Consider the following 13,268-nt stretch of genomic DNA (forward strand, 5'->3'; position numbering starts at 1 on the left):
GAGAAACCAGTGAAACTTGCAAAGCCTCCAGTATCGTCACATCCAATGATTTCCCAGGAAAAAATTTCAGAATGGAGAGGGAAAACTTTCCCAGCCCCCGAGCCCACAGGTGTACAACCATATTCCACCACTAGGTGGCGGCTGCAAAGGCTGTGAGCCGGGGGCTGTTTTCTCCGCTTTTTCCCCCTCCAGGACTCACTGCTCTGTTCAGGAGACAGCCCACGAGCCTCTTGGCCCAATTTGCTAAAAATTTTGGGTTAGGAAAAAAGAAAATACTCGGGCTTTAGAAACTGAAGTCACCAGGAACAGCCTCGGTTAAAAGTCTGTTCACACCAAAGCTGGGCAATGGGAAGAACAGACCTGCACATTTCCAACTCGGCTGGAGTTTCCGAAGCAAACCTTCAGGCTGGTGCTTTGGAGACAAACGAAGCTGAAATTACATGAGTTGTTGAGTTGTGCATCACCTACTCACACACCGTGTACAGTGCCACAGGGTGATGGAATCGGCTGGATAAACATGAACCGTTTTACTGCTGGCGAGCAAAATCTTCCTTCATTCATCCAAGTGTGTGAATGAAAAATATTAAGAAGTAAATAGGGCGTTTTCGTGGACTGCTCGCCTTGTACTCTTCTGAAGTCAAGATCTTACCGAGACTGCATTCGACCTTGGGTGTCAAATAAAGCCTCCTCCCATGAAAGGGAAAACCACTTCCCTTTTCATAAAAAGGCTGCACCCAGAGCTCAAATCTTGGCAAAAGAAATGTTACATAAATTCCAGGTGTTCCTAAATATGTATGCTTACCCGCACGGAATCATTTTAGGAAGCATCTTAAGTTTCTGGGCCACTTTCTCTCTCACCCTCTCCCTCTCTCCATCTCAAGGAAGAGTCAAAAAGTGCGTTTATAGTCTCGACTTAGTTTCTTACCCACTCCATTTAGACGGTATTTCCTGCCAACCTAATGCAGAAAATCTAATGATTTTCATCCAAAACACATCTAAGCACTGGCACACTTACCTTTCTTTTTTTAATTAAGCCAAAACCCCCCAAAATCCACTTATCTCTCTCCCTCCTCAATGGGGGAAAAAACCACCCCTGAAATCATGAATTCTTTTCTACATGATTTGCACAGCCATCCTCTCGTTATGTGAACAGGCTAATTTCTCAACATCTTACTTTGCCTTTAAAAGGCTTCCTTCCACACGACGGGATTTCCCTAAGAAACATTCCCAGCGGATGGTTTCCAGCAATAACCTATATCAACTCAGCCGGCGCCCCTCCACCCCCAACACACACACACACACACACACACACACACACACACAAATTCACTCACAGAACCATCCCGGGCCAACTCGGAAAAGCTGTTTGATTTGCATGTTTGCCCATCTCTTCCTGAATGAACGCCTTTCCAACTGACCTTTCAACAGCTGCCGAGAAGGCACGGCACGGTAAGGTTAGAGCTGGAAACTAGGGGATCTGTTTTAGCATCCTAATCCTTGCAACCTCGACGTGACGTTTCCCCTTCTATGCCCAAGTCCAGGTTCCCGGAGCACAAGGGCAGGAACCGTGAAGCGTTTGCCGAGCACTCTCCGAGGTGCCCTGCTCCCGACCAAACTCGCTGCGGGCATCCCGCACCCGCCCGATACCCCGGCTCGTGGCGAAGGCGCCAGGCACGCACCCGCCCTGTCTCTTACCTTCCCTGGCTTTCAGCAAGACCGTGTTGGCCACGATGTTTTCCAGCTCCATTGACAGTCGGCGGTCAGCTAGGAGCCGGCCGGCGGGGCTGTCAGCGCCTGACGGTGCTGCCGCTGCTGCTGCTGCCGCTGCTCGGGCTGCTGCCGCTGCTTGCCGGAGCCGAGAGCGAGCAGCCCGCCTAGCCTACCGCATTATTCTTTGCTCTTATCCCTCGGAGTTTCCACCTCTGCAAAGAGGAGCCGCCGCCGCCGCTTCTTCCTCCCTCTGTGTCCCCCCTCCCCCCCTCCCTCAACAGTTTCCCCCCCACCCCCCACCCTGCGCGCTGCTCTGTCACTCCATTCTCCTCCCCTCGGGCTCCCGCGGATGCTTTAATGCTTCGGATGCTTCTGCCTCCCCTCTGTCCGTCCCGGGGGTGTGGTACTCGCAGGCTCGGGGCGGCCGCACTGCGCAGGCGCTGGGCCGAGCCACGCCTCCCGCTCCGGCCCTCGCGGCGCGGGGCCTGCTGGGACTTGTAGTTCGGCCCCGCGCGCTGGGCTAGGGCCGGGACTGGCGCGCGGCTGCGGGAATCCGAGAACCGCCCCGGGACTTGCCTTCGGAGGGAAGGCGTTGGGGGCGTGCAGCGAGGGAGTCAAAGGCGGCTCGGCGGAGCTGAAGCCCGCCGCCCACACCCACTCCAGTCCTGGGGCCCGTTCTCGCACATCCATGCCCGGGGAGGAGGGGTCGTCCCGCTCGCCCGCTTCCCGCCCTGCCGAATGCCCGGAAAGCGAAGTGCACTGGCCACGGCGAGGGCGGGGCGAAGCGCTGCGTCCGGGCAGGAGCCGGTGCCGGTTCTGGCCCCCCGCGTGGCGTGCTCGGGGTGGAAGGGAGGTCAGGCTGGCCGGACCTGCAGCCCGGGCCTGCAGCCCGGCTTCCTCCGGGGCACGCCAAGCCCACGCGGGCAGGGGGCTGCAGCCCAAAGGCGGCCAGGCGCGCCCGCGGGCCCCGCACGCGGCGGCCGGCCGAGGTGCTGCCGTCGCACACGCGCTCTGTGGATGACAAAGGTGTACTTTGTTTCTCGTCCGAGGGCGCGAAGGGGGATCCGCGAGTCGGCGGCGACTCGGCGCTGGCGGCAGCATCGGTACCCGCGCAGCCTGAGCGCCCCTCGGCGGCCGCGGGGTGGAAGCGCCGCGGCGGGGCCACGCGGACGACGGGTCCACCCCCGGCCCTCTGGGCCCGGGGACACCCGTCTGCGACTCCGGGGATCCCGGCGTGGGATGCGGACCGGTTCTGCTAATAACCTGCCTTCCACCACGCGGGGCCGCGAATCAAGAATCTTCATTCCAACCCAAACTGATTCATATTAATAAAAATGCAAACGGAATCGCCGGGGTCAGAAACATGAGTAAGTTCAGCACCAAATCTGTGTTGGACATTCGTTTCCCAAGTCCAGGCTTATTCATCTTGGAGCTCTTAGTGCCTTTCCACTGTATGCTCAGAACGTCGGGCCCCATATCTGCGCTTGGCGTCTCCTCCTTGCTGCTTCCGAAGGCCTCGCCCGGGGGAAACGGGCGGTGGGACACCCCGGATCTGCGACAAGTGTCCTCCTATCTGGGAGAGGGGCGGGCTGACCCCCCAAAACAGTGAGATCTTTGCCTTTTGCGCACCCTGCGGGCCGGATATCCGTCCGGAAGCCGGCTCTGGGTCTTCTCTGTCCAAAAAGAGGAAATCTTCCACCCTCAAGGGCTGCCAGGAAGTGGCAGGGAGGTGCAGACATAAACGAACAATTACTATGCATTGGAGAATATAAAGAAATTAATAGACTTTTCAGGCCTTGGAAACTAGGGTGGTCGCTGATCTAACAGCTCTGGATTGTCTTGTTTCCTGATGGAGTGTATCCATCATCACCACTCCCTAGTGTCTGGATTTGGGTCAGTGGGTCTTCCTGGACCTCACTTGTCTGCAAAGTAGGGGGAATATCAGTTTGCCTTTCAAAAGGCAGGGAGCTGAGCAGATGATTTCTTAGGCATCTCCCACTCTAGGCATTACTATTCTAAGCACCCCAGGCTTGGTCTTGGCTACATAGCCACCTACTTAACAATGAAAGCCCTAACTTACAATCAAAGAGTCTCTCAGAGAGAGAGAATCAGAGCGGGCAGCATCTCGTGCATGTGAGTACTAAGTCGCTTCAGTAATATCCGAAAGTTTGCGACCCTATGAACCCTAACGTAGCCCGCCAGGCTCCACTGTCCGTGGGAGTCTCCAGGCAAGGATACTGGAATGAGTTGCCCTGCCCTTCTCCAGGGGATCTTCGCCATCCAGGTATGGAACCCGAGTCTCTCCTGTCTTCTGAACGGGCAGCCGAGTTGTTTACCACTAGCGCCACCTAGAGTTCACCAACTGCAGTAGGCATTTTGCCCCTTGCCGGTAGCCTAAGGCCTGATCCAGTCCAAACTTTACTTATTTGACTGACAAAAGCAACTAAAGGGCTCCCTGCTTCCAGTTCAAGGCAGAGTAGAAGGACGTGCGCTCATCTCCTGCGAGAGCACCAAAATCGCAGCTAGCTATTGAACAACCATCACAGGAAGATGCTGGAACCCACCAAAAAAAGATACCGCCCCCCCCTCCCCCCGCAAAAGACTTTACATGGTTAATTTCACTGAACACAACATCCAGATGAGGTACAGAACAAACCTGCATTTTATAGATAAAGTCACCAGGTTAGGAGATGTTTTATAACTTGCCTAAAGTCATACAACTAATAAGAAGAAAACCTACAGAAGACCTACCGATTTGAACCTAGCAATCAGACTCGGAGTCTATGCACTTAATTTCTGGCGAGCAAAGTACCTAACTGGGTTGCAGTTGTTTTGTTTGGCTCCCAGAGTAAACTTAAACTGTATTGTAAGAAAGCAAAGTAGGCAGTTGGCTAAGTGATTAAGGGGAGGGGGGAGGTTTCCATTCCAGATCATAACGCCAACATTATAACTTCATTCCTTCCCATTAAATGCATTAATGACTCATAGTCCTCTTGAAAAATGGGTTTGATTCAGGAAGAGCAGTCTATTAAATATCAACAGGTAAGTTGGGGATCTCGTTGGCAGAGAGCAAGAATGGAAATCCAAATGGAGAGCAGGCAATTTGGGGAGGGATGGGAATACACCAAAGACAAATACTGACTTCCCAATCCACTCAGGGTCAGCTGGGCCAGAAATGAGGGATAAACCGGGAATCTTCCCATTCTTCGGTCAGCACCTGTATTGTGTGATAAAGCTGCTTGGTTAGAGCTCTTATAAATTGAAATGAACTATTCTGAAAGTCACAAACCTATCTTTGTCCTAAAACATGGATTGCTTTTGCTTGAATAATCAAATTGGCTTTCTGAGCAGTGCTGGAGCTGGAGTTTCCTTCCCTCTCCTCGTGTCACTGCTTTCTAATCATCAGGAAATAGCTGGAGAGACAGGGCTTTCATTCTCCCATTTTTTTTCTCTTTCTTCAAAGTTTACCTTTATGTGCCAAGCACAGCAGGGAATACCAAAGTGATTTCCCAGGAGAGTCCACCGCTAGGAAGACTAGCAAACTGGGAGGAAAACCACTGAGATAAAACGGAATAAGAGTCACTGTGGACACAGACACAAAGGACTTTGGAAGCAGAGAGGAAGTGATTTCAGGGACTTAGAAAGAATCCGAGAGGAGAAATGAGAGCTGACAGTGGGCCTGGAGGCATGAAGGAGGTTTCCGGTTACGTTCCCACCTCTCTGAGAACTCCCTTCATTGATGGACCCAGTGGTGACCAACTCTGACATTAAAAACTTTGCAGACTTCCCTGGTGGTACAGTGGATAAGAATCCACCTGCCGCTGCAGGGGACACAGGCTCAATCCCTGCTCCAGGAAGATTCCACATGCCTTGGGGCAACTAAGCCCCCGCACCACAACTACCGAGCCCACACTCCTAGAGCCTGTGCTCTGAAACGAGAGTCCATGGCGGTAAGAAGACCTGGCAGCACAGGGAAGAGTAGCCCTCACTCACCGCAACTAGAGAAAGCTGCTGAAAAGCAAGGAAACCCAACTCAGCCAAAAATAAGTCAATACATTTTTTTTAATGTTTTATTTTTTAATTTTTGGCTGTGCTGAGTCTTCTTTGCTTTCTCTGTTTGCAGAGAGTGGGGGCCACCCTCTAGTTGTGGTGTGTGGGTCTCTCCTTTCCTTGGCTTCTCTTGTTGCAGAGCATGGGCCCTAGGTGTTTGGGCTTCAGTAGCTGTGGCTCATGGGCTTAGTCGCCCTATGGCATGTGGCACCTTCCTGGACCAGGGATCGAACTGGTGTCCTCTGCACTGCAAGGCAGATTCTTAACCACCAGACGACTTGGGAAGCTCTAAATAAATTAATTAAGAAAAAAAACACTTTGCAATATTGTAGACCACAACTCTTCTTCCCTTTATTTAGTATTTTTCTTTAAAGTCAAGTTGCTTGAAAAGAAAAAAAAAAAAAAAACTTCTATTATCCTAACCAAAACATTTTTAAAATGTGAGTAGTAGTAGAAATACCACACTTTCGAAAAACCTGACCTCCAAGCAACATGTGGGACAGTAACAGCCTTCAGTTTCAAGATTAACTGGCTGATCATATAAATCTGTCTGGAGGCTTCACCTCAGTGCTGCGAGATAATCATGGCCTGTAGACATCCAAATGCTCAGCTCTGTAACAAGACTTTACCGAGTCATCTGTGGGGGTCTCGACTGCAAGTTCAGAAATAAGATTCCGGCCACAAGTGATCTCCACGTTCCTCAAACTGAAGCAGTTTAGCATGACCTTTAGTGAGAAAGAAAGGTCCCCTTTCTGATGCTGTGTTCTGTTGGGAGGGTCCCCATAGTAGACTTAGGCCCTGAATTGTTACAAACTTGTTGTCTCCATTGTAAAGGAAACTAAAAATGTTAGTCACTCAGTCATGTCTGACTCTGCAACCCCATGGACTATAGCCCACCAGGCTCCTCTGTCCATGGGATTCTCCAGGCAAGAGTACTGGAGTGAGTTGCCATTCCCTTCTCCAGGGGATCTTCCTGACCCAGGGATTGAACCCTAGTCTCCCATATTGCAGGCAAATTCTTTACTGCCTGAGCCACCAGGGAAGCCCAAAGGAAACTGAGCCTGGGAGAATTAGGTCAACTGATGAGCCTAATTACTAGCAAGGCTAGTTTTTTAGGTGAGTGCCTGCCTTCCCTGAGGGCTTCCCCAATAGTTCATCGGTAAAAAATCTGCCTGCCAAGCAGGAGACCTGAATTCGATCCCTGGGTCAGGAAGATCCCCTGGAGAAGGAAATGGCAACCCACTCCAGTATTTTTACCTGGGAAATCCCATGGACAGAGGAGCCTGGAGGGTTACAGTTCATTGGGATTGCAACGAGTTGGACACGACTTAGCAATTAAACAACAATCAACTGCCTTCCCTACTCAAAGGCCCGAAATGTGTCTTTTTCATCTTTTGATTCCATTCTCTGTAGAACCTAGTAAGTACCTTATACATAGTATTGGGCAGTATTTGCTGACTCAGAGCACATGCCAAGACACAGCCCAACCTAGGCCTCTGGGGTGCTAGTTATTCTGCACTAGTTAATTCTCAAAATGTCTTCATCACTGCCCGATCAGAGATTAAAAAGGAAACGTAGGGGAGTCTGGCCTCCTGGTCAGAGAGGTCAGTCTAAAAAGCCAGTCAGTTCCTGGGATGATTTCACCTTCTGCCGGTACCTCCATCCTCAAATCCAGCTGTCTTCAGCAATCTGCCCAGGAGTTAAGGCAATCACACAATTTTAAGGAAGACTAAGCAGACCAATTTCAATTCACTTTACAGACTTGAAAAAAATACAAGCTATTTACCCTCCCCCCCCCCCAAATGGGCATTTTTTGTTTATTCCGTGCCGAGCAATCAGATAGATTTACATGACGGAAAAAATGCTCAAATTGGTAAGGAAATTACACAGTGAAAGCATAAAAATTAATTCTGAGAGGAAGGAGGAAAAACAGACTCTTTCTTAGTAATCTGTTTAAAATTACAATGATTTTCTGTTAGTATGGATAAGGAAAGAATCCAAGCCATCACTGATGGTCTTTTTATGATTAGCATCTATTAGGCATGTCATTCGGAGAAGGCAATGGCACCCCACTCCAGTACTCTTGCCTGGAAAATCCCATGGACGGAGGAGCCTGGTGGGCTGCCGTCTATGGGGTCGCACAGAGTCAGACACGACTGAAGCGACTCAGCAGCAGCAGCAGCAGCAGCAGGCAGGTCATTTGTTTGAGCATGGTAGCCTACCCTGGAAATGGGGATAAAATCTTGACAACAAAGGTAGAATTGCTTTTTAAAGAGAAAAAGGTGAGCTGAATTAAATTCAGTGTTAGGAGCCTTTAAAGCCAGATGACTCATGGATGAGAGGGCTCCGGCAATTTCGACCTTAATGCTGCAATAACATAAACTTTCTCTGACTCCAAAGACTCTGAGCCTAATTATCTCTGAGACTTTGATATACGCTTTGACTGTCCTCAGGCCACTGTGGGTAGGTGAAAATTTAATTGACCCAATAAAAAGGAGGGCATTCTTGCTCCCTTACTAAAAGTCTAAGCTAGTCGGTTATACGCTAAAGGGAATCTAACAAATCAGATCAGATCAGTGGAGTTTAAAATATATAATGCTTTGCACAGTTTGTTTTTTTGACAAATATGTAAAATAGAGTATAGTCTATAATTTGGAACAGCTCAGTTTCCTCCAGTAGGAGAAAAGGCGTGGGTTCCCTGCCATTGACATGAGCTTGCACAGGAAGCCGGCAGGTGGGAGCACTCCTTCCACTTCTCTGTCGTTCCTCTCCTCTATGGAGAGAGGATGCCATCTAGCACGAACTCTGGAGAGCTGCAGCTAGCCCCCAGGTGGCAAAAGGAAGCCTCAGGTTCCACGTTTGTGAGCTAAAATGAGCCCATGAGTGTGGTAGGCGACTCAGTACAACACAAACCATCCTCACCTGCTACAAAGGGAATTCTGCTCTTGACGTGGTCGTCGGGTTAGAGAATGTTTCAGTGACTTATATCTCAAGCTCCACAACCCTCCTGTGTTCTGGGATCCAGCTGGGATTCCAGAGAATCCCCACCTCTCCAGGCTGAATCTGGCCTCTCTGTGTTTCAGGGAAGTGGAGGAAAGATTGTTGTTGTTCAGTCACTAACTTGTGTCTAACTCTTCGTGACCCCATGGACTCAGCATGCCAGGCTTCCCTGTCCTTCACCATCTCCCAGAGCTTGCTCAAACTCATGTCCTTGAGTTGGTGATGCCATCCAACTATCTCATCCTCTGTCGTGGTCAAAGTATTGGAGCTTCAGCGTCAGCATCAACCCTTTCAATGAGTACTCAGGATTGATTTCCTTTAGGATTGACCCGATTTGATCTCCTTGCAGTCCAAGTGACTCTGAAGAGTCTTCTACAACTCAACAGTTCAAAAGCATCAAGTCTGTGGTGCTCAGCTTTATTTATGGTCCAACTCTTACATCCATATATGACTACTGGAAAAACCATAATTTTGCCTATATAGACCTTTGTCAGCAAAGTAATGTCTCTGCTTTTTAATACACTGTCTAGGTTGGTCATTGCAGCCATGAAATTAAAAGACACTTACTCCTTGTAAGGAAGGTTATGACCAACCTAGATAGTATATTGAAAAGCAGAGATATTACTTTGCCAACAAAAGCCCATCAAGTCAAGGCTATGGTTTTTCCGGTGGTCATGTATTGATGTGAGAGTTGGACTGTGAAGAAAGCTGAGCGCCGAAGAGTTGATGCTTTTGAACTGTGGTGTTGGAGAAGACTCTTGAGAGTCCCTTGGACTGCAAGGAGATCCAACCAGTCCATCCTAAAGGAGATAAATCCTGGGTGTTCACTGGAAGGACTGATGCTAAAGCTGAAACTCCAATACTTTGGCCACCTCATGCAATGAGTTGACTCATTGGAAAAGACCCTGATGCTGGGAGGGATTGGGGGCAGGAGGAGAAGGGGACGACAGAGGATGAGATGGCTGGATGGCGTCACTGACTCGATGGACATGAGTTTGAGTGAACTCTGGGTGTTGGTGATGGACAGGGAAGCCTGGCGTACTGTGACTCATGGGGTTGCAAAGAGTCGGACACAACTGAGTGACTGAACTGAACTGAACTGAGGTTGGTCATAGCTTTTCTTCCAAGGAGCAAGCGTCTTTTAATTTCATGGCTGCAGTCACCACCTGTAGTGATTTTGGAGCCCAAGAAAATAAAGTCTCTCAGTGGTTCCATTGTTTCTCCATCTATTTGCCATGAAGTGATGGGAGCAGATTCCATCATCCTAGTTTTTACAATGGAATATTATTCAGCCACAAAAAGGGATGAAATATTGATACATGTGACAAAGTAGATGAACCTTGAAATCATTTTACTAAGTGAAAGAAGCCAGATGTAAAAGGACAAATATTGTATGATTCCATTTATATGAAATATCCAGAATTCAAAAAGACAGAAACATGTATTGGTTATTAGGAGCTGGGATACAGTGATGGGGGAAGAACTGCTTACTGGGTCTGGGGGTTTATTTTGGGATTATAAAAATGGTTTGGAATTAGATAAAGGTGGCAGTTTCCCAACATAGTGAATGTTCTAAATGTCACTGACCTGTTTCCTTTAAAATGGTCATTTTTATGTTGCGTTAATTTTATCTCAATAAGAATAAAATTTTTAAATCCAAGTAATAGTTGGAGAATACCTAGGTTGGATTAAGTGATTAATAATATTAATGTGCTGGACTTCCCTGGAGGTACAGTGGATGAGAATCCACCTCCCAGTGCACTGGACACGGGTTCGATCCCTGGCCTGGGAAGATTCCACATGCCTTGGGCAACAAAAGCCTTTGAGCCACACAACTACTGAATGTCGTGTGCCTAGAGCCTGTGCTCTGCAACAAGAGAAGCCACTGCAATTAGAAGTCTGTTCAGCACCACACCAAACAGTAGCCCCCAAGCAGCTGCAACTAGAAAGAGCCCACGCGCAGCAACGAAAATAATTAATTACAAAATAGTGCTAATATTATTAATATGCAAAGGAAATTAAAGAGATATTAAAGGCCAGAGAAATGAAAGATGCATAACCAGAAAGTTGCAGGACTGGGTCCCAAGACCAGTCTCTGATTCTTTATGCCACGCTGTTTCCATTCTACTTACTGTGTGATCTTCCAGAACGAGAGGAAAGGCGTAGCATTTTTACCAAGTGCACCAATCTTGCAGGAAAGAGAGAATGTTGGCAGGAAGCCTAGAGTCCAGAGAATAGATAAATGGACAGAGGGAGTGGCAGAGGAGAAGAGGAAGCAATTGAGAAATGGAAGACTGACCGGAACATGCTTGCTGAACAAAATCAGGAGAAGGGGCGGGAGGGACGCAGGCAGGCTGGTTGGCATGGTGGTAGGGTGAGACTCCACTGAAGGAAAGAGGCCTTGAGCCACGATAAGCACTCCCCAGTCAGGAAACTTCGGGTTAGGAACTCTGCCACCTGCTAACCTGCAGGAGCTGATCCACTACTCCCCCCGGCCCCCAGCACCCTTCTCATCCTTTCTCCCCTCTGAGATGTCAGTTTCCCACTTGGGAAGGACCAGAGACAAGACAAAAACAGGAAAGCATCTTTATTTTCAACACAACCTCTGGTCCCACTTCTACTCAACCTCTGCCCACTCTGGCCTCCAGGATCTCCCACCCCTGGAAAAATTAGAAGCAGCTTCTCCTTGCACAAGACTTAGGGTCCCTCCCCTAAGTGGCCTTAACAGAGGGGGGAGCTGGAGCCCATAAGAATGCTTTGAAAATGGTGAGGTTGAATGGAATCCTTCCATGCTCCATGACGAGGCACCAGTATTTCCGAACCATTGATGACTAAAGGGAATCACAGAAAACTTAGGCAAACAGTGCTTTGTTGTGGTTGTGGTAGGGGTGGAGGAAAAATTCATCTGAAAGGAAAGAAGGCTCTTTTATTTTGGGAAAACACTTTCAGGGCTTTTAGTTACTTGAGAATCAAGCCACTACCCACTCTGGAATGGGAATAAAGAGGAATTGAGCTGGGCTGCACATTCTCTAAAAACATGTCTTCTTCAGGGGAGGCTGATCACAGGATGCTTTCTGGGAGAAGCCAAGGTGGGGGTGGGGAGGGCCGGGATGGGAAAAAGAGGTGAGATCAAGGGTGTTCCCTGTGATATTTTCCCAAGGGAGCAGATCCCTGCAACGTGGGGAAGGAGGGCTATTGCAAAGGAGAAAAGTGGTCTCTCAGGGGAGCCTAAAGAGCTGGGAAGGTGACAGAGAGCATTAAAGGGATAGCGTCCACCCTGCTTTATGCTTGTCTTGTTTGCATTATAATCCCCAGCTGTAATCCCCGAGCCTTCTATTTAAAATGATCACTCATCTCTGCTGGCATCCAGGAATTCAGGGAAAGACATGTGACCATCCTGGGATCCAGAAATGTAAACAAGACAAGCAGCCCAGAAAAGCCTCTGGGCAAGAGGGGAGCTGAGAAGCCCAGAGCAGTGCTGATGCCTGAGGTGAAGGGAATGCCTAGGATCGGTATGTATGGGCTCAGTCACTCGGTCGTGTCCGATTCTCTGTGGCCCCATGGACTGTAGCCCTCCAGGCTCCTCTGTCCATGGGATTCTCCAGGCAAGGATACTGATGTGGGTTGCCACACCCTCCTCCAGGGGATCTTCCCAACCCAGGGATCAAACCCAGGTCTCCCACTTTGCAGGCGGATTCTTTACCATCTGAGTCACCAGGGAAGCCCAAGAATACTAGAGTGGGTAGCCTATCCCTTCTCCAAGGGAACTTCCCAACCCAGGAATCGAACTGGGGTCTCCTGCATTGCAGGTGTATTCTTTTACCAGCTGAGCTACCAGGGAAGCCCCAGGATCAATATGGACAAGACGTAAAGATGCTCTTGGGAATCCCAAGAGGTCCTGGGAATGGGGACTGGTAAAAGGCTGGACCACTTTCTAATCTAGGCTAGGAGGGATTCTGGCTGTTGGACTTTGGGGTGCTAATTTTAATGACATTTTTAGTAGCCCAACATGCCAGAGAAGAACCTAACAGTCACACAAGGTGTCATCATTACCATTTGTTCCTTCCTTCCTTTGACATTTACGGGGTGACTGTTAAGTAGGAAGCATAGTTAGGCACCACGGGATGAGTAAGACCACAAAGATGGGTAAGACACATAGGCTTTACCTTTTAACAGCTTCAGGTATTTTGGGCGGAGAAGGCAATGGCACCCCACTCCAGAACCCTTGCCTGGAAAATCCTATGAACGGAGGAGCCTGGTGGGCTGCAGTCCATGGGGTCGCTAAGAGTTGGACACGACTGAGCGACTTCACTTTCACTTTTCACTTTCATGCATTGGAGAAGCAAATGGCAACCCACTCCAGCGTTCTTGCCTGGAGAATCCCAGGGACGGGGGAGCCTGGTGGGCTGCCGTCTATGGGGTCGCACAGAGTGGGACACGACTGAAGCGACGTAGCAGCAGCAGCAGCAGGTGTTTTGGGACAACCAGTCACATGGAACAACTGGAGT

At 49.3% G+C, this 13,268-nt stretch overlaps 1 protein-coding gene across 1 annotated transcript in view; it reads right to left on the minus strand.

Moving 5' to 3' along the window:
• Window positions 1-1,987, minus strand: part of GRK5 (G protein-coupled receptor kinase 5) — a 232,659-nt gene extending 230,672 nt beyond the window's left edge. The window contains exon 1 of the mRNA XM_070363781.1: window positions 1,696-1,987. Within this exon, the coding sequence (XP_070219882.1) occupies window positions 1,696-1,747 (52 nt within the window). The 5' untranslated portion in view covers window positions 1,748-1,987. The remainder of the gene's footprint in view (window positions 1-1,695) is intronic.
• Window positions 1,988-13,268: the final 11,281 nt, after the last annotated feature.

The sequence above is a fragment of the Bos mutus genome, chromosome 26, assembly GCF_027580195.1.
Source record: "Bos mutus isolate GX-2022 chromosome 26, NWIPB_WYAK_1.1, whole genome shotgun sequence".
Taxonomy (NCBI): Eukaryota; Metazoa; Chordata; class Mammalia; order Artiodactyla; family Bovidae; genus Bos; species Bos mutus.